This window comes from Pipistrellus kuhlii, unplaced genomic scaffold (assembly GCF_014108245.1).
Source record: "Pipistrellus kuhlii isolate mPipKuh1 unplaced genomic scaffold, mPipKuh1.p scaffold_m20_p_3, whole genome shotgun sequence".
Taxonomy (NCBI): domain Eukaryota; kingdom Metazoa; phylum Chordata; class Mammalia; order Chiroptera; family Vespertilionidae; genus Pipistrellus; species Pipistrellus kuhlii.
Window position 1 is genome coordinate 21,948,342 of NW_023425529.1, and position 19,364 is coordinate 21,967,705.

The 19,364-nt window shown below is 41.6% G+C and overlaps 1 protein-coding gene across 1 annotated transcript in view; it reads left to right on the forward strand.

Annotated features, from left to right (window-relative positions):
* The window catches only part of DERA (deoxyribose-phosphate aldolase), a 98,889-nt gene that overhangs the window by 25,004 nt on the left and 54,521 nt on the right, over positions 1–19,364 (forward strand). Inside the window, exons 2-5 of the mRNA XM_036455390.2 lie at positions 4,595–4,692; positions 6,068–6,215; positions 8,378–8,473; positions 11,152–11,286. Coding sequence (XP_036311283.1) covers positions 4,595–4,692; positions 6,068–6,215; positions 8,378–8,473; positions 11,152–11,286 — 477 coding nt within the window. The remainder of the gene's footprint in view (positions 1–4,594; positions 4,693–6,067; positions 6,216–8,377; positions 8,474–11,151; positions 11,287–19,364) is intronic.

Sequence of the window (19,364 nt, forward strand, 5' to 3'; positions counted from 1 at the left end):
CCTAAACATTGGAAGGTGGTGGGTTTGATGACCAGTCAGGGCACATACCCTGGTTCCCCAGTCCAGCACACTAGAGGCAGCCAATCGATGTTTCTCTCTCTCTCTCATCCTTCCTCTCTCTCTAAAGTCAATCAAAAAAAAAAAAAATCCATGCACAAAAACAAACAGCCAGTAGTATACCTTAAATATATATAGTTTTTATTGGTCAATTATACCTCAGTAAAGCTGGGAGGTGGGAGGGAGAGATAAACATTAAAAATAAAAAGTCAACTGGCAAAGACTTCTAGAACAGATCATGCCTGGACTTTGGGAGCCATTTAGCTAATTTATAGAATGCTGTCCATGTATTGAGCTCTTTGCTGGGATTTTAGAAAATCTGTTGGGAGAATGAGCATTCAGAGAAATGAGTGCCATTCAGAACGAAGGGGAGGGGACTGAAGGGAGACTGTAAAGGAGCCCCTGGAAGAAAAAAGAAGCCAAAATAGCTGAAACCGGTTTGGCTCAATGGATAGAGCGTCGGCTTGGGGACTTAAGGGACCTGGGTTCGATTCCGGTCAAGGGCATGTACCTTGGTTGCGGGCATATCCCCAGTGGGGGGTGTGCAAGAGGCAGCTGATCGATGACTCTCATCGGTGTTTCTAACTCTCTATCTCTCTCCCTTCCTCTCTGAACAAAATCAATAAAATATATTAAAAAAAAAAAGAAGCCAAAATAGCTCAACTTCTGTGGTTCAGAGAGGGTCCCCGGAGGAGGTGACACTTGGACTGAGAATGTTTTATTGAGATATAATTAACATATAACACTGTCGTAGTTTTTATGTGAACAACATAATGAGTTGATAAGTCTGTATTGTGAAATAATTGCCGCAATGAAATTAGTTAACCTTCATCACCAGGCAGTTACAATTTTTTTCCTTGTGATGAGAATTTTTAAGTGATTTCAGATATGTGATATAGCATTATTGACTGCAGTCCCCATACTGTACTGTACATCCTTATGACATTGATTTTGTAGCCACTGTAGAAGTTTGTGCCTTCTGTCCCCACCTTCACCCATTTCACACCCAGCCCTCCACTCCCTGCCTCTGGCAACCACTAATCTGTTCTACGTATCTCCAAGTTCAGTTTTTTAAAGTCCTTACTGGAGGATATTTGTCCATTGATTTTTAGAGAAAGTGGAGGGGTGGGGGAAAGACAGAGAACAATATCGATGTGAGAGGAAAACATTGATTGGCTGCCTCCTGCATGTGCCCCGACCAGGGCCTGTGCTGGGGAGGAGCCTGCAACCATGGCACATCCCCTTAAGCAGAATCGAACCCAGGACCTTTCAGTCCACGGGCCCATGCTCTATCCACTGAGCCAAACCGGCTAGGGCTGAGTTCAGATTTTTTTAATTTTGTTTTTCTAGCTTCCACATCTAAGTGAGATCATATAATGTTAGTCTTTCTTTGAATGAATTATTTCACTTAGGGTAATGCCTTCAAGGTGCATCTGTAAGTGTTACTAATGTCAAAATTTCCTTTTCCATGACTAAATAACATCATAATACTCCATTTCTTTCTGTATCCATTCATTTGTCAGTGGACAATTAGGTTGTTTCCATATCTTGGCTACTGTAAAATAATGATGCAGTGAGAATGGGGGTGCCAGTGTCTTTTTGATGTAGTGATTTTGTTTCCTTTAGAAAAAAATCCAGGTGGAATTGCTGGATCACTTGGTAGTTCTGCTTTACATTTTTCTGAGTATCCTTCATACTGTTTTTCGTAGTGGCTGCACCAATTTATATTCCCACCAACAGTGCACAGGGGTTCTCTTTTCTTTATATCCTCACTAACACTTATTTGTTGTGTGTTTAAATGTGTGAGGCGGTAGCTCATGGCGGTGTTGATTTACATCTCCCTCATGATTAGTGATGTGTAGCATCTTTTCATGTATCTGTTGGTCATCTATATGTCTTCTTTGGGAAAAAATGTCTATTCAGATCCTTGAACTGAGTCTTAGAGGTTGATTAAGGGCTCACTGTCCAGGCGAGAGAAGGACAGGCATTCTAGGCAGAAGGGACCAGCAGCCTGCCCAGGCCCAGAGACAGACATGATGGAATGTGTCCGTGAACTCCAGTGCTTTGGAAAGACTGTGCCACAGAGTTCATTTGGTAGAGAGGGAGAAGACAGGGCATCCAGGGGAGGAGGAAGACAGATTATGAGGATGGGATTGCCTGAGACTTCTTTCTGGCAGCCATAGCCGGAGTGGGTGGGGAGTAGAGAAGTGGGCAGGTACTTCCAGGAAGTGTCACATGAAATAAAGGACAACCCCTCAAAGTGTGCCCCACTGCCATATTCTTTCCTCTTTTGACTACTATCCACGGCTGCCTGATGGTGAATATTGTGTCACCCAGCTGCTTGCTTCACTCGTTTTTACTATCTGCCTGAAACATTCTTTTCCATGAACTTGATCACCATTAGTAGTAGTTAAAAACAACAACAAAACAAAACAAAACAAAACAAAACAAAACAAAACAAAAAAAACCCCTACCTTTGGTTAGAGAGAAGTTTGTATAGGTCTCAGAAAAATTGATGAGTCCAGCGTGTCTATCTGATTTTATTCCCTTGGGTCTCCTGAGAACCAAATTCGTTTTGGAGCAGGGAGGAAGAGGCCGGTTTCATGTGCCTGACCTTAGACTCCAGTTCTCTGTGAAGTTGGTTCAGCAGACAAGCAGGAAAACATACAATGTCTTTGAGGAACAGATGGATTGAAATGTTAAAAATCCATTTGTTAAATGATTTCGGCTAACACAATAACTTAATTAGGAGAAAAAAAGCGCCCAGACCATGTTCCTTCTTCAGTGATATTTAAAATAAGAAATATCATTTCTAATCATTCAAAGGCTAACTGGCAATTTCTACACCATGGGATGGAAATGAGAGAAAGAGAGAGAGAAAGAGAGAGTCTTTTGTAGACACGGACTATTTTGTAGTTTTACTTTTGTGGTAGATGCAAATAATTTATTGTTTGTGTTTTTACATAGTCTAGCATGCAATCAGCAGTTTCCCCATCACTTTATAAATAATAATTGAATTGTAATACACTTCCTAATGAAGAACCTTTTCTACACAAGTTCTTTAAGGCTCTTCTGAGAAGCTTCTTTGCAAACATGAGGTTGTTACCAAAACTGGTTTGGCTCAGTGGATAGAGTGTTGGTTTGCAGACTGAAAGGTCCCAGGTTCGATTCCCGTCAAGGGCATGTATCTTGGTTGCGGGCACATCCCCAGTAGAGGGTGTGCAAGAGGCAGCTGATCAATGATTCTCTGTAATCGATGTTTGTAGCTCTCTATCCCTCTCCCTTCCTCTCTGTAAAAAAATTCAATAAAATATATTAAAAAACAACAAACAAAAAACATGAGGTTGCTAGAGGGACGTAGAATGAGGCTGTTTATGGAAGGTAAGTGGGTGTGGCCACCTGTGTTCCAGAGTGTAGGTGGTTCAGTGGCACTGCATGTGCACCCGTCGCTGTGTTTGGTTTGGACACTCAGAGATGAATATGGTCATGACTCACAACACAGGAAATACAAGGGACCATGGTACCCCAGCTCCAATGTGAACTAATACAAGTTCCCCAGTAGCGATAGATCCCAATGTTGGCTCTGTCTGGGAGCTGGCGGTGTTTTCACAGAGAAAACCACGTAGGCTGGGTCTTAAAGTAGAAATCTCCGTCAACAAGCAGAGAATGGCGGGTGGGATGAAGTCGGAAAGAGCATTTCAAACACCGAAGCAGACAGATGTTTCTCCTGGAATTTTGAGCAGCTTGTTTCTTTTCCTTTTCCAAACCTCGGTTCTATCAATGTTGTAATTTCTAATCCATTCTGAAAAATTCCCCTTTGAGGGAAGAATGGGTTGTCTCCTGTCAGCATGCAGCAGATATTAATCTTGTCAGTAAGGGGGTAGTGATTGAGGATTCCTCTAAGGCCTGACATCAATTCACTTAAGTATGTTTTAATCATTTGCTCTCCTGGCCTGGGCACTCACACATACGTCTTTGCTGTCAGAGGGGAGGCACGTGGCCCCGGCAGCACAGTCTTTCTCCCCACGGTTAGGCACATCTGTTTAATGAATCAATACAGGCTCTTCCAGTTCCAAATGTACCTCACTTTCCACCGAGCATGCCTTATCACACCTGGGCTTCTTTCAACAAGGTTGTGTGAAAAAAGAAACATAAGCTCTAAGAGAACTTTGGTGCCAGATGATAAATAGATCCTTTCAAGGACCGTGTTAAATAAAAAAAAAAGGTGACTGTATTTAATAAAACTTTTCAATTTATTTTTATCTTTAAAAAAATATATATTTTATTGATTTTTTTTTTTACAGAGAGGAAGCGAGAAGGATAGATAGTTAGAAACATCGATGAGAGAGAATCATCGATCAGCTGCCTCTTGCACACCCCCTACTGGGGATGTGCCCGCAACGAAGGTACATGCCCTTGACCGGAATCGAACCCGGGACCTTTCAGTCCGCAGGCTGACACTCTATCCACTGAGCCAAACCGGTTTCGGCTAATAAAACTTTTTAAGTTTTAAAATGTTGTCTCTGTTCCCCTTTAGACCTCAGCTGGATCTCCAAAGTACAAGTGAACCAACCGGCGGTGCTGAGACGCGCTCAGCAGATCCAGGCTCGCAGGACGGTGAAGAAGGAGTGGCAGGTGAGGCCTCTTGGGTCCCAGCGCCGCGCCCTCCCCCCAAGGCCAGGCCGCCGTATTGAATTTTGCTCAAGATGTATCTAACCTTAAAAGATGGCAGCTGTCCACGACTTATTTTAATAATTCATCTAGGATGATGATGGGTGGGAGAAAGAGAACCCATTTATCCAAACAAGTTAAAACTGTTCTCAGTCCTGAGTGGCAAAGCCGCAAATGATGTTGAGGCATCTTTATTCATGAGTGCATTCTGTGGCATCTTTTCTCAGCACATTTATTCAGTTTCTTAGACATCCCTTCTTTGGATGTCTTCTATTTTAATTTTCAAACCCCGTAACATCCAAACCTGGTGTGCCCACTGTTGGGGCCCTCAGGTGACCTCCTTTGACCATCGTGTTTTCCTTCCTATTAATTTTCATAAACCATGTTTCAAAATTCAGAGAAGTGATGTTGCGTGGAGTGCTTGTGGTTTAGCGTATTCTCCCGGGGATACCAACCAAAGACGTGCTGTGCCTCGCAGGACTAACAGGATTCGAGAGTCCATGTTACAAGGGAGGCAAAGTATTGGGATCGAATCCTTTTGGGTGGCATCTCGTATTTTGTTCATCTTTTGAAATATGCTGATTGAAAAGTTAAAAGAAAACTAGTCAGAATGAGTTGTGAAATGTGAAGATTATTTAAAAATGGAATTGGATTAAATTGAAACAAAGAAGTTAGGGAGTCTTTTTTTTTTTTTACTGTTGTTAATCCTCACCCAAGGCTATTTTTTTCATTGATTTTTAGAGGGAGTGGAAGGGAGGTGGAGAGGCAGAGAGAGAGAAATATTGAGGTGAGAGAGACGCATTGATTGGTTGCTTCCTGCACATGCCCTACTGGGATCAAGCCTGCAGCCGAGGTAAGTGCCCTTGACTGGAATTGAACCCAGGACTCTTTAGTCGGAGGGCTGATGCCCTAACCACTTAGCAACCAGCTAGGGCATGGTGTCTTTTTATTTCTCATCTGAGATCTCAGGGCTGGAGGTGAAATGTAAGACAGAAATGTGCTTGTTCCTACATTCTCCCCTGTGGGGTATCTGTGAGGGGCTCCTTGTAGATGAGATGGAGAAGTTAGATGTGGGGAGACTTGATCTATTAGGGATTTCAAATTGGAATATCTATGGGAGAAAAAAAAGCAAGACTACTCTTCTCCCTTTTATTTTATTCTATGTAATGCTCAGGTTGTTGGCCACTCTTAGCAATGTTTATATTGTAACAGTATGATATGCTTTGGATAGTATAGATTTCAGCTTTTAGCATTCATGTTTGTGTAGTGATTCTCTACTAACTAAATGAGTTGGAGATGGATTTTTTTTTAACGTTATTTTTATTTTTCTTCAAACCAGGCTGCTTGGCTCCTGAAAGCTGTTACCTTTATAGATCTTACTACACTTTCAGGTGATGACACATATTCCAACATTCAAAGGCTCTGTTACAAAGCCAAGTATCCTATCCGGAAAGATCTCTTGGAAGCTTTAAATATGCACGATAAAGGTAATGCATGGTGTATAATCTGTATGGTTTTTCCCCTTTTTACAATACTGATGACTAAATCCAGAGGATTTAGGACAAGATTCAGCTGCTAAAATGATAGCAACAATAAAATCCAAGTGATAGAATTGTGTACACCAACAACTAATTAGATTCTTCTCTAAAAAACAGCAGGGAGAGAATCTGAGTCTTACATGGAGGTCTGTTCTTTCCATCATGGATCCAAGTTGCTGGTAGAGAACTTCTTGATTTTTCTTTTTCATTTCTTCAGTTTTGGAAATTTTCTATCTAGTGACTCTAAGATACTGATTCTGATTCCCCAGCCACATGTGAAAAAGCCAGTCTCATTACTTAATAATCACATCTCATACATAAAGTATTTTCTGTGAGCAAATGAAATACTTTTGAGAATAAAATGCAAATGGGAAATATTACATGCTTGTATGTTAGTTTCGATCTTTTGAGAAAAGTTATATTCACTCTCTTAGTATACATGAAAGAACTTACAACTTTAGAAAGTTGCTATAAGTACCAAACTTTAATATTCTAGAAATGGAGGAGACCTTTGAGAGTCAGACTCCTTATTTCTAATATTTTTTTCTTTTTCTTTTATTAAATATTTTATTGATTTTTTTTACAGAGAGGGAGAGGGATAGAGAGTTAGAAACACTGATGAGAGAGAAACATCAATCAGCTGCTTCCTGCACACCTCCTACTGAAGATGTACCCTCAATCAAGATACATGCCCTTGACTGGACTGAAACCTGGGGCCCTTCAGTTTGCAGGCTGATGCTCTATCCACTGAGCCAAACCAGTCAGGGCTCTAATATTTCTTTTTTTAAAAAAATATACATTTTTATTGATATCAGGAGGATGAGAGAGAGAGAGACATAAAACATTAATGATGAGAGAGAATCATTGATCAGCTGCCTCCTGCATGCCCTATACTGGGGACTGAGCCCACAAGCCTGGCATGTGCACTGACTAGGAATCAAACTATTGACCTCCTGGTTCATAAGTCAGTGCTCAACCACTGAACCCCACTGTCCGGAATCTAATATTTCCAAATGAGGAGACCAAGACCTGGACGGCTAAATGCTGTTTCTAGGAGGACCTGCCCTGTTGGTCACTGGACTGGTGTCAGGAGCCAGGTCTTTCCATGAAGGGTGTCTGTAATGAGTGCAACTGGAGATGTAGATAAGTTGTAGACCTAAAAACTGGACAACTTTTGAAAAATATTTATGATGTTTTTCTTGAGTTGACAATAAAAACAGCACCTAGTAGTAACACTTAATAGTAACAGCTTTGGGGGAAAGGGGCTATAAAATGTAACAACCCTGTATCCTTTTTGTTATTGTTTTATTTTACAGTGTCTAATTTAATTTGTATTTTTGTAAGAGCTTAATTCCTCAAAATGGAAGTTCCAGATTTATATTTCACTAGAGGCCCAGTGCACAAATTTGTGCACAGGTGGGATCTGGCTGGCCACCCCCATCCTGCTGGGCCAGCAGAGGGGAAGGGCTGCAGGTGGTTGGCTGGCTGGCCCCAACCCCGATTGGGATGTGAGGGGCTGATTGGGGTCCAGGCCAGCTGGGGGTGGAGGGCTGATCAGGGCCTGGATCAAGCTGGTTGGCTGCTGCAGTGCACATCATAGCCACTGGTCATTGCAGTTGTTCTGGTTGTTCTGCCGTTCTGGTCACTGGGCTTTTATATATATAGATTATTTCTTATAAAAAGAGGGGGTAGTATTAATTAGATGTCCTTTTGCCCTACTACCCTGTAAAGTTCACTTCTATTTTTCTTCATCCACTTTCTGAATGCTGGACAAATCTGGATTTTGTTAATTACATGAAATAAGATATTTTTATTGACGTAAGGCCACCATATTTATTATTTAAGAACTTTTAAATAGTCGTGTTATGTAATTTCGAAGAACAATGTGTCACAATTGTTTTATTCTATGACTGTGACGATGAGAAAATGGTCCATGTTGTCAAGAACTGGAAAGGAATGTGGAAAATAAAAGCCTTTTAATTTTTGCCGTGTCGTGGGGGAATTCTTTTTTTCCTCTCATTTTGATTTCTGCCGATGTTGTGGTGTAGGTAACAGTTAAAAGCATGTTGAACGTCACCTTCAGAAGGCTGCTGTGGTTTCTTTCTTCACAGGCATCACCACGGCTGCCGTCTGTGTCTACCCTGCCCGTGTGTGTGATGCGGTGAAGGCGCTGCAGGTTGCCAGCTGTCATATTCCCGTGGCGTCAGGTAAAACTGGGGTGACTTTTGTGGATATCTTTCCACATGTTTCCAGCTCTTCAACTCAGACATGTTGGGGCATTACATATAGTTGTACACTATGACTTTAACCAGTTTTATGTATTTGATTGGTTGTATTTATTCTTTTAGTATTTATTCATTGCCTTCCTAAGTAGCAATTAACATTAACTAATTACTGATTCCTTTCATCAAAGGGAGTTGTACAGTTCTCCAAAATATAGAACTGTATCCCTGTCCTTAAGGCAACTTATTAATAGTTGGTTTGGAGGAATAATCAAATTTTAAAAATCGTATGCCAGATGTGTGGTATGCTATATAAATGTAAAATATGATCATCAAGACATGCAGAAGGTAGCTGTAACTCTGAGCAGGGGCTGATTTATTCTGCAGAGGTGGGTGACACTTAGCAAGGGAATGCTTCATAGAGACAAACAGTAACTGCACTGGGTCTGAAAGGGTAAGGGAGTTCACAGTGTTGGTAACACAGGGAATGGCATTTAGACAGAAGACCATGTGGGTGAAGGCAGAAGCATGTTCCGAGAACTGCACGTGGTTTGCACTTGTTGGATCCTAAGGTGGGACAAAGTAGGGGCGGTGGGAGTCGAAGCTGGAGATCTTACGGGAGACCATGCCAGGCTGTGCTGTTTGGGCTGTGTTCTGGTGATGGGGAAGGTACCGAGAAGTTTTAAGCAAAGGCACAGACCATGATCCGCTTCATGATGTCCTGAGTTAGGGCATGGTAGCGGGCAGATGAGAAGGGGTGAGCTGGATTTAGGGAGATTCTCCCTGTCCCTGTGGGAGATGATAAGGGACACCCCAAAGCTGGAAGATAAAGAAAAGAGAGCATGTTCAAGAGTTACTGACTTGTGATAGACACTTAGGACTTGGCATAAGTGAAAGAAAAATCTTTTTAAAAGCTTCAATATAGTGTGTGTGGGAGTAGATGTTCTTCAGATATCTCTGAAGCAACTGCCTCTTTTACATGGATGGATTGATGGATGGATGGATGGATGTAAAATTAAATTTTACTTTTAAAAGATGTTGGAGAGCCTGGCTGGTGTGGCTCAATGGTTGAGCATTGATCTATTAACCAGGAGGTCATTGATTCAATTCCCAGTTAGGGCTCAATCCCCAGTAACAGGTGTGCAGGAGGCAACTGATTGGTGTATCTCACTGATGTTTCTATTTCTCTCTCTCCTTTTTTTAAAAAAATATATTTTATTGATTTTTTACAGAGAGGAAGGGAGAGAGATAGAGAGCTAGAAATGTCGATGAGAGAGAAACATCGACCAGCTGCCTCCTGCACACCCCCCACCGGGGATGTGCCCACAACCAATGTACATGCCCTTGACTGGAATCGAACCTGGGACCCTTCAGTCCGCAGACTGACGCTCTATCCACTGAGCCAAACCGGTTTCGGCTGTTTCTGTCTCTTTATCCCTCTTCCTTCCTCTCTCTCTGAAATCAATAAAAACATATTAAAAAAAAAAAAGATGTTGTAGGAATATCCTTGTGCTTTAAAAAAAGTGTCTATAAAGATAGTTAATTTATTTTATTCAAAATACATAAAAAGAAACATTATATACGGTATCTATATATAGCTCCTCTGTGAAGATTCCCCAAGTATTTGGCAGCTACACCTTTACTGATGTTAATTTCTCAGTCAGTTCAGCTTTCCCTCTGTACAACAGAGAAATGTGCTTTCCGCTAAGGGAGCAGACCCAAGGAATTTAATAAAATCAGGGTAACACCAGGGATTATCTATAGGCATCAGAATGGAATTAATGATGCATATGTCAAAATGTTTAACCCTTTTTCAAAACTGTAGTTGTATTTTCATTTTCTTTATACTTGGCCCTGCCCTTCCCAGCTCTGACCCTGCACCAGTTTTGTGGACCGATCAGGCGCTTTTTCTTTATTCTCTTCCCTTTATTCCTATCTGCTCAGCTGGTGTTTTAAGATAGGCATTGGGAGGAACCTACCTTACAATGTGGTTACGATGGCTGAAAATGTGAATGGTAAATAAAAAACAGCCAAAACTGGTTTGGCTCAGTGGACAGAGCGTCGGCCTGTGGACTGAAAGATCCCAGGTTCAATTCCGGTCAAGGGCATGTACCTTGGTTGCGGGCACATCCCCAGTAGAGGGTGTGCAAGAGGCAGCTGATCGATGACTCTCTCTCATCGATGTTTCTAACTCTCTATCCCACTCTCTTCCTCTCTGTAAAAAAATCAATAAAATATATTTTTAAAAAATAAATCTAAAAAAACCCCTCAAAAAACCACATTGAGGGCCAGCTGAGTAGGATGCATACATGTAATTACTGTCCTGATATCAAGGTAGGGATTCAGCTACTATTTCATGAGCACCAGTGTGATGATGACATTTTTTAAATTGTTATTTGTTCGGAGTACCCTCATGAGCATCTCTGAAGCAACTTGATTTCAGGTCTTCTAGACAAGAGGCTATAAATGCTGATGTCTGTCCCAATGCCAATACAATATGCGATAACATTCTGCTTTTTCACACCTCACTTATCAGGATATTCATGAAGTTCTTAAAGTGTCATTAATGCTTTGGTCTTTAAATGCTGATTTATTTTGTCTGAAATTCTTTGTTGACCAAATGACGTTCCTTCCTTTCTTTTCTTCTTTCCACTCTCTACTAGTGGCCACTGGCTTTCCAGCTGGACAGACCCATTTAAAAACACGATTAGAAGAGATCAAATTGGCCGTGGAAGATGGAGCTATGGAGATCGATGTGGTAATTAACAGGACCCTGGTGCTGACCGGCCAGTGGGAAGGTAGGTGCATGTCCTCACCTATAAGGGAGACAGAGTTCTTCCCTGGTGGACGAAATGGTGGGAATCTGTTCAGAGGCAGCACATTTTGGAATTATTGATCCACATCACAAGTGATTGGATTGGAGGGCGAATCTAGTACAGTGGTCGGCAAACTGCAGCTTGAGAGCCACATTCGGCTCTTAGGCCCCTTGAGTTTTTAGCAAAGGCCAGCTTAGGAGTACCCTAATTAATTTAATAACATTGTACCTACCTATATAGTTTAAGTTTAAAAAATTTGGCTCTCAAAAGAAATTTCAATTGTTGTACTCTTGATATTTGGCTCTGTTGACTAATGAGTTTACCAACCACTGACCTAGGAGAAGCCATGGTTAAGATCACTCATCCTTGTGCCCCTGATAAATCCTGGAATTTGCCAACCTGCATGAGCTTTTTAGATCCTTTTGAGTGTTTAGGTGAATAGTTATTTCCATGCATTAGATTATTAACTTTTATCCTGTTCTGTATTGTTTTGTTAATCAATGCAATAATCACTCTAGGCAAGTCTTTTATGCAAAGTATTTTAATATGATGGAGGAAATTTCCCTTTTATATGTTAATCCTTGTGGATTTTTTAGGATGTGGAATTATTAATGTCTGCTAAGTCTGTATTTACTTCTGTTCGTGACATAGCTCCTATGAATATAATTTCATATTCACCTTTGAGATTCATGATTTACTTTCACTCTGATTACAATAGGATGTTGCCTATTCCAGTAATACACTATTATCTTTTATAATTAGACTAGAGGCCCGATGCATGAAATTCGTGCAAGAGTAGGCCTTCCTACCCCTGGCTGCCAGCAATGGCTTCCCTCTGGCACCCGGGACCCGGCTTCTCTCGCAGCCCCGGCTTCATCCAGAAGGTCATCAGGAAGGACATCTGGTCTAATTAGCATATTACACTTCTATTATTATAGATAGTAAAGAAGTAGATTTTACCTCTCCAGGTCAGCTGTCTTTCCGGTGGCCTCTCAGTGATCCAAACTGCTTCGATCTTGTGGCTCTACCATCTCAACACTAGGCCTCTTCAGAACACTTGGCACTCACACCTCTCTTTAATGCTTCGGCAGGAATGGCACATGTCACTTCTGCATGGCCTCACCTAACTTTGAGAAATCGGGAAAGTGTAGTCTTCTGGGTACTACCGTGTTTCCTCAAAAATAAGACATAGTGCATGGAAAGATAAGACATCCCCTGAAAATAAGACCTAGCGCAACTTTGGGAGAAAAAATTAATATAAGACACTGTCTTATTTTCTGGGAAACAAGGTAGGAAGGAAAGGAAAAATGAATATTGGTGTAAGTTAGGGGTGTTGAACTCAATCAGAGAAGGGGCCAAAATCTAAAATCCAGCCTAAATCGCAGGCCGAATGGTTTACTGAACAGTCATAAACTGTCATTGTGATGGAAACGCAGCGGAGTGCAGTGATGACAGCGCAGTGCGGGCCACATTGCAAGGCCTGGCGGGACGGATTTGGCCCGCGGGCCTTGTGTTTGACACATGTGGTGTAAGTAATGTCTACTGTACTTCACACACCTGGCAATACCTCTGTTCTAGTGTCACATGGGCATGAAAGTGTGTCCAGGTGTTGTGAGTCTAGGTTTGATTTTCTTTGAAATCTTGAAGTCATTTCTCCAGTGTCTTTCAGCTTCCAGTGTAACTTTTAAGAAATCCACCACCATTGTGATTCCTTGTGTTTTTCTCTGGATGTTTTTAGGATTTTTCTCTGTCCTTTGTATTGAGGCATTTGATAATGGTGTGGATCCTCTACTTTTTAGTTTTTCATCATTAAGTTTCTGTACTAATTTCTGGAAGATTTTTATCAACTTTACCTTCCAATTATTTTATTGATTAAAAAATTACTTCTACTTTTATATTTGTAATTTTATGATATTTTTCTTGTTTACATATTATTGTTTTATTGCATTATTTTTGTTTTGTGGCTGTAATACCTGTTAATTAATAAAAGTTTTTTTTTTAAGTTTAAAAAAAATAGTTGTAGATATAGAAGTATAGCTTATATTGTAACCTGTGCTTTTGTCTCTAGAATATTATTAATTGGAAAATAAAATACAGAAGGAGATGGGTTTTGATGTAATTGGCAGTCTCTTAATGGTCTAGGAATGGTTGTTTTTAAGAACTGGTAATTTCCCAATAACAGGCATTCATGCAAAATACAATAACACATTTTTGTCCTAGATCATATTTTTCTATTAACCCTTTTTTATGGTGTTAATAACCTCTTGACCCAAAACAAATGGAAAAGTAACATTTAATATTAGAAATGTAATTCTATTATAAATAGAAATCAGCAATGACTTAGGACTTTTTCCACTGCAGTTTTTGTCTTTCAGTTCTCAATTTGATTACATATTGTGTATTTTCAGTGTTAGGTTTTAATATTGGCCATTTATTAAAATATGAGTCTAAAATTGATTTCTTGGAATTTGTTGATGGAAATGTCTGTCAGGCTATTACACATTCAAATCTGGATCCTTCTCTGTGTACTGAGGGTATGTAGGACCTGGTTAAAGAAAGAAAGAATCCCATTTTTATTTTATTTTAAATATATTTTATTGATATTTTACAGAGAGGAAGGGAGAGAGAGAGAGAGAGAGAGAGAGAGAGAGAGAGAGAGAGAGAGTGTCAGAAACGTCGATGAGAGAGACTCATCGGCCAGCTGCATCCTCCACTGGGGATGTGCCCTCAACCAAGGTACATGCCCTTGACCGGAATCGAACCTGGGACCTTTCAGTCCACAGACCGACGCTGTATCCATTGAGCCAAACTGGTTTCGGCAAGAATCCCATTTTTAAAAATCTGGCATTCAGAGTGCATCTCAACCATTCCTATGGTCACAGGGGTCCCCAGTTTAGGATATGAATTCAAAGAGGAGACTGGAGGGGTCTCATCTTTCTCTTCTTGGATTCTCCATGGTGATGATTTAAAATCTCTACTGTTTTCGGACTTTTTACTCTTCTGCCCACCTGGAGGCTCCTTCACTCTTAGCAGAAGACCTACCTGCTACTTCTCAGAGAAGAAAGAAAGCATTAGACAGGAACTCCCTCAGGTCCTGGCATCAGATCTGCTTCCCTTTGTACTTCCTCTCCATCCAATCCCTCTGCTATGATGGGGCTTTCATTTTCTTCCACATTTTCAGAGGCCTTACTCCATTTATTGGCCTTTCCCCCCGCTCCTGTTTCTTTAGCCTCCCTTTACTTGCTCATTCTCATTAGCATCAGACATATGCAAGCTTTTCTTATTCATTGACAACCCCACGTGCCAGCTTCCCTCTTTGTCCCCTGCTAAATTTCCCTTCCTGTTCTCCCCCTGATGGCTAAAATTCTTGATTCAGATGTAGTTGTTTCTCTTGAATCTGTTCTAGATACTGATGCCCTCTCATTTCACTGTGTCCAGGGGATCCTCTTCCTTCTACTTAGCTTTATTGTTCTTCATCATGTGACACATGCTGGAAATACTCCATTGCCATGGTTTTGGTGACTGTACGTCTTTCAGGTTTTCCTCCATGATTCTGGTTTCTCCTGCATCTCGTTGACAAGCTTCTCTGCCTCCTCTGGCATCCCTGAGAGTCGGTGGTCCTGGGTTCTAGCCTAGCCAGCTCTGCGACTTCCCTCCGCCGCTGCTGCACACACACTCTCCTCTCTTCGCTGACTTACGCCACATTCCCTCTGCCGAAGACTTCCATACCTCCACAGTGTCAGAGCCTGAGTCTTGTCTGACTCCTGAACTCATGTTCCGTTTCCCCATGAAACTCTGTTGCTTTTTGTCCATCCTTTTCACATGAGCAGACATTCGGAAATCAGTGAATCTTGATCCAAGCAGAGAATCTAGACATTTTGGGGGAGGGTGGGGGTGGAGAAAGTACAGTACATCTCTCCAACTTAAACACTTTCTATTAAACACAGTTTTATTTCAGCACCGTCGTGGCCATGGCTGAGTTATACTGGAGCACAATGATTCTCTTGGGGGCGGAGATGTCTGAGATGAATTGCTCCACAGCTCACGGGCCAGATGGCTGTGCTTTCTGACTTCATAGGTCTTTACATTTAAACATTATTGGTGTTGCTTTGTCTGGCCCTTTGCTGTTAAACTTTTTGCTATCACATCCTGCTTCGCTCCTATGGCACTGTCCTTCCCTGCCAATGTTTCCCTCGACTCTTTCCATCTGGGCACAGAGAGGTACACCACCTCGCATCGCTCGGGGCAGTTATTTTAACTGCCGAGGGTGTGGGTTGTATTGCTGGTCCTCCGAATTACCTGGCAGACATGGTTTTGTGTTTTGTTTTTTTTAGAACTTTCAATTTTATTGTTCAATTACTGTTATTTTGTATTAGTTTCCGGTGTGATATTTCTAGTACCCACCTGGCACCATACATAGTCATTACAATACTAAGAGGCCCAGCACACCCACCTGCACTGGTCTGTGGTCATTACAGCGTCAGGCCCACAGGCCTTTTATAACATAGATCATTGACTATATTCCCTATGCTGTACTTTATATCCCCAGGACTATTTTAAACTGCCAATTTGTAGTTCTTAATCCCTTCACCTTTTTCACCCAGCCCTCCATCCCCCTTCCCTTGGGCAGCCATCAGTCTGTTCTCTGTGTTCTTATGACTGACAGATTTTCAGATGACTTGCCCCAGCACCTCTCCTCACAGAATCTTGTGCATCCCCCCCTCCCCCCCACGCCAGCTTGTGGTTGGGGGGTGGGGGGGACGGCTGTGCCGGCCTGTAGTAGAGTTGAGGGCACCCAGCCGGCCAGCCAGGAAGGCCAGGAATCATGGGACTCAGACCCAGAACGCGTTCCCTGCGGAGCAGGAAGGGAAGGTGGGAGACAGAAGAACTGAGAGCCGAGGCTTTGCATTAGACAGACCTTGGTTGCAGTCAAGGCACTACCATGAGTAGCTCTTTTCTCTTGGGCAAGTTCCTTCTCTGTGCCTTCTGTTTCTTTTGTAAAGCGGCAATAATGGCTTCTACGTCACAGGGCCGTAATAGGGATTAAATGAGATAATGTGTGTGAGTTGATCATCCCGTTGCTCCACCCAGACGACTCCCTCCTGTCCAGCTGCATTCCTCCGCTTTCCCCCTCTCCCTTCTGCTGAGGAGAGTATGTGAACAAGCACAGGCATGGAGTCACTGCGGTGGAACTCTAAGGGTTTGGGCTTCAGTCTCTAATTTTGTTAACTTACCCTTAGACTTTGGGCAAACACTTGCCTCTCCTCCATTTCAATAAGCTACCAGTATGGGGGGATAAGACTTAAGGATCTCCACAGCCCTTGAGAGCATCAGTGGCCTGTGAGTTTATATTTGGCGTTTTTATTGTCTGTGGCTATCATTCCCACGAAAAGCCCCTGCAATACTGTGTTTTTTTAACGACGATGTTGAAGTTGACATCTAAGGTGCATCCTTAAACCATTCTTTGATGAATCCCAGAAGAGATTCTTCATCTCAAATCTTGCCAAGCAGGTTTTGAAAATTAGGTGTATTCCGTGCTCTGTAAATATACAGAGGTGTTCATTTTTTACCTCTTTATGACCTCTCTCTGCTGCACATCCGTACCTACTACAATAAATTACCAGGGACATAGAAATGCTGTCAGATTCAGCCTTGCCCAACAGCCTTCTAGTTCCTTGAGCCCCAGACCTGGTGCTGTCTTTCCTCGTGTTCGGAAACCCATTTGGCCCAGGAACACAGACAGAAATGACCCAAAAGGGGCCTGGTCTGTGACATTTCCCCAGAACTGTATGCTCAGTGTAGCAACTGGAAATATTGTTCGTCTCCTGTTTCCTTTCACCCCCTCAGTGCCGCAGCCCCGAGTTGCTCTTCTGAACTTGTCTGAGGACTACCCGCCTCCTGGCAATCAAGAGTTTTAGGGTGAGAGAATGAAACATTCGGGCCAATGCTACTGTGTCCGTCATTGTGTCAGACCCTAGTGGATCCTGAAGATCTTGAATCTGGGCACCGATTTATTTTTCGTGTTCACTTATTTTTACACAAGAGGGATGGTAGAAAGAGCATCCCTTAAGAGAAATTGGTGTTTGTCTTTGTTTTGTAGAGCTGTTAATCATAGTATCAACGAGAAAAGCCATCTCCACATCGCTAGACACGTTCTCGGGAAGAATCACATCAGCTGTAATCTGTGCTTGCTCAGTTTGGGAGTTGTTTGTAACAGAAAATGCTAGAGATACTTCTGGCAGCTGTGCGCTTTTATAGTGTTTGTTTTGATGCTCAAAACTTCAAATACTGTTGACCAAAATGTGTGTTTTATTTCTTGTAGGTTGTTTCATTGCCTGGTGTTTGAGCTCATCTCTGTTTCACTCAGACAAGATTAATTAGAGGCCTTGGTGGCAGAAAACTGTTTTTGAACATTGTGACTTTTTTAGTTTAAAAGGTTGCTGTACAATTTATATTAGGTGTTTTACTGTACATATAATTTTCATAAGAATGATTTTCAGGCCATTCTTCTACAGTGTTGAACATCTTTCCGGTACTCAAAAAATAATTGCTTAGATATGTTCATTAACAATTATTTTTTAAGTGCCTTTGAATAGCACGAACTATAAAAGGAAATCCAGTTTACGACTTTTAGATGGGAAACACAGTCTTTAAACACTGAGGTTCTTCCTTAGATCATAATTTCTGTACAGGAAAGCTTTACTAACAGAAAAAAACTACTAACATAGTCTTCTATGTCTGGAACAGTGCTTTTCCAGAAAACTTAACTCACTGCCAGCAGCCTGAAGATTAAGAATATATTTTTCTTTAAGGTGGGAGCTGGAGAGGAACAGATAATTCTAAATAGAGAAAATAAAATGCTATAGATGCAAGTTACTGCTGACCCAGGGAGCAGAAGGTAGAGTCAGTTTCCACCTATTTTGGATGCTCTTTAAAACAGGTGCCGGATGGCCCTAACCAGTAGTTCAGTTGGTTAGAGTGTCATCTCAGTATGCCAGTGTTGCGGGTTCGATCCCCAGGCAGGGCACATACAAGAAGCAACCAGTGGATGTATAATAAATAGAACAACAAACTGATATTTCTCTCTCTCTCTTCCTCTCTCAAATATTTTCCTTTTTTAATTATTTAAAGTATTTCATATAGTAGTACATATATCTCTATTTTTCCCCCCAATTGACCTTTCCCCAGACTCCCCTAACCCTTGCCGCATGCCCTCATCTCATCCTCCCCACCCCCAATGTCTTGTGTCCATTGGTGTGCTTATATGCACGCATACAAGTCCTTTGGTTGATCTCTTTGCCCACCTCTCAACATTCCCCAGCCTTCCCGCTGTAATTTGACAGTCTGTTTGGTGTTTTACTGCCTCTGTATCTATCTTTTTATTCATCAGGTTATAATGTTCTTTATTTTCCATAAATGAGTGATATGTGGTATTTTTCTTCCATTGCCTGGCTTATTTCACTTAACATAATGTTCTCCAGGTCCATCCACGCTGCTGCAAATGGTAGGAATTCCTTCTTTTTTATGGCAGCACAGTATTCCATTGTGTAGATGTAATATAGTTTTCTAATCCACTCCTCTGCTGATGGGCATTTAGGCTGTTTCCAAATCTTAGCTATGGTGAATTGTGCTGCTATGAACATAGGGATGCATATATCCTTTTTATTGGTGTTTCTAGTTTCTTGGGATATATTCCTAGCAGTGGTTTTTATTACTGGGTTAAATGGGAGTTCCATTTTCAGTTTTGTGAGGAAACTCCATACTGTTCTCCACAGTGGCTGCACCAGTCTGCATTTCCACCAGCAGTGTACAGGGTTCCTTTTTCTCCGCAACCTTGCCAGCACTTGTCGTTTGTTGATTTGTTGATGATAGCCATTCTTACAGGTGTGAGGTGGTACTGCATTGTCGTTTTGATTTGCATCTCTTGGGTAATTAGTGACTTTGAGTATGTTTTCACATGTCTTTTGGTTTTCCTTCCGTCTTCTTTCAAAAAGGTTTTATTTAGGTCCATTGCCCATTTTTTTTTATTGGGTCATTTGTCTTCCTTTTATTAAGTTGTA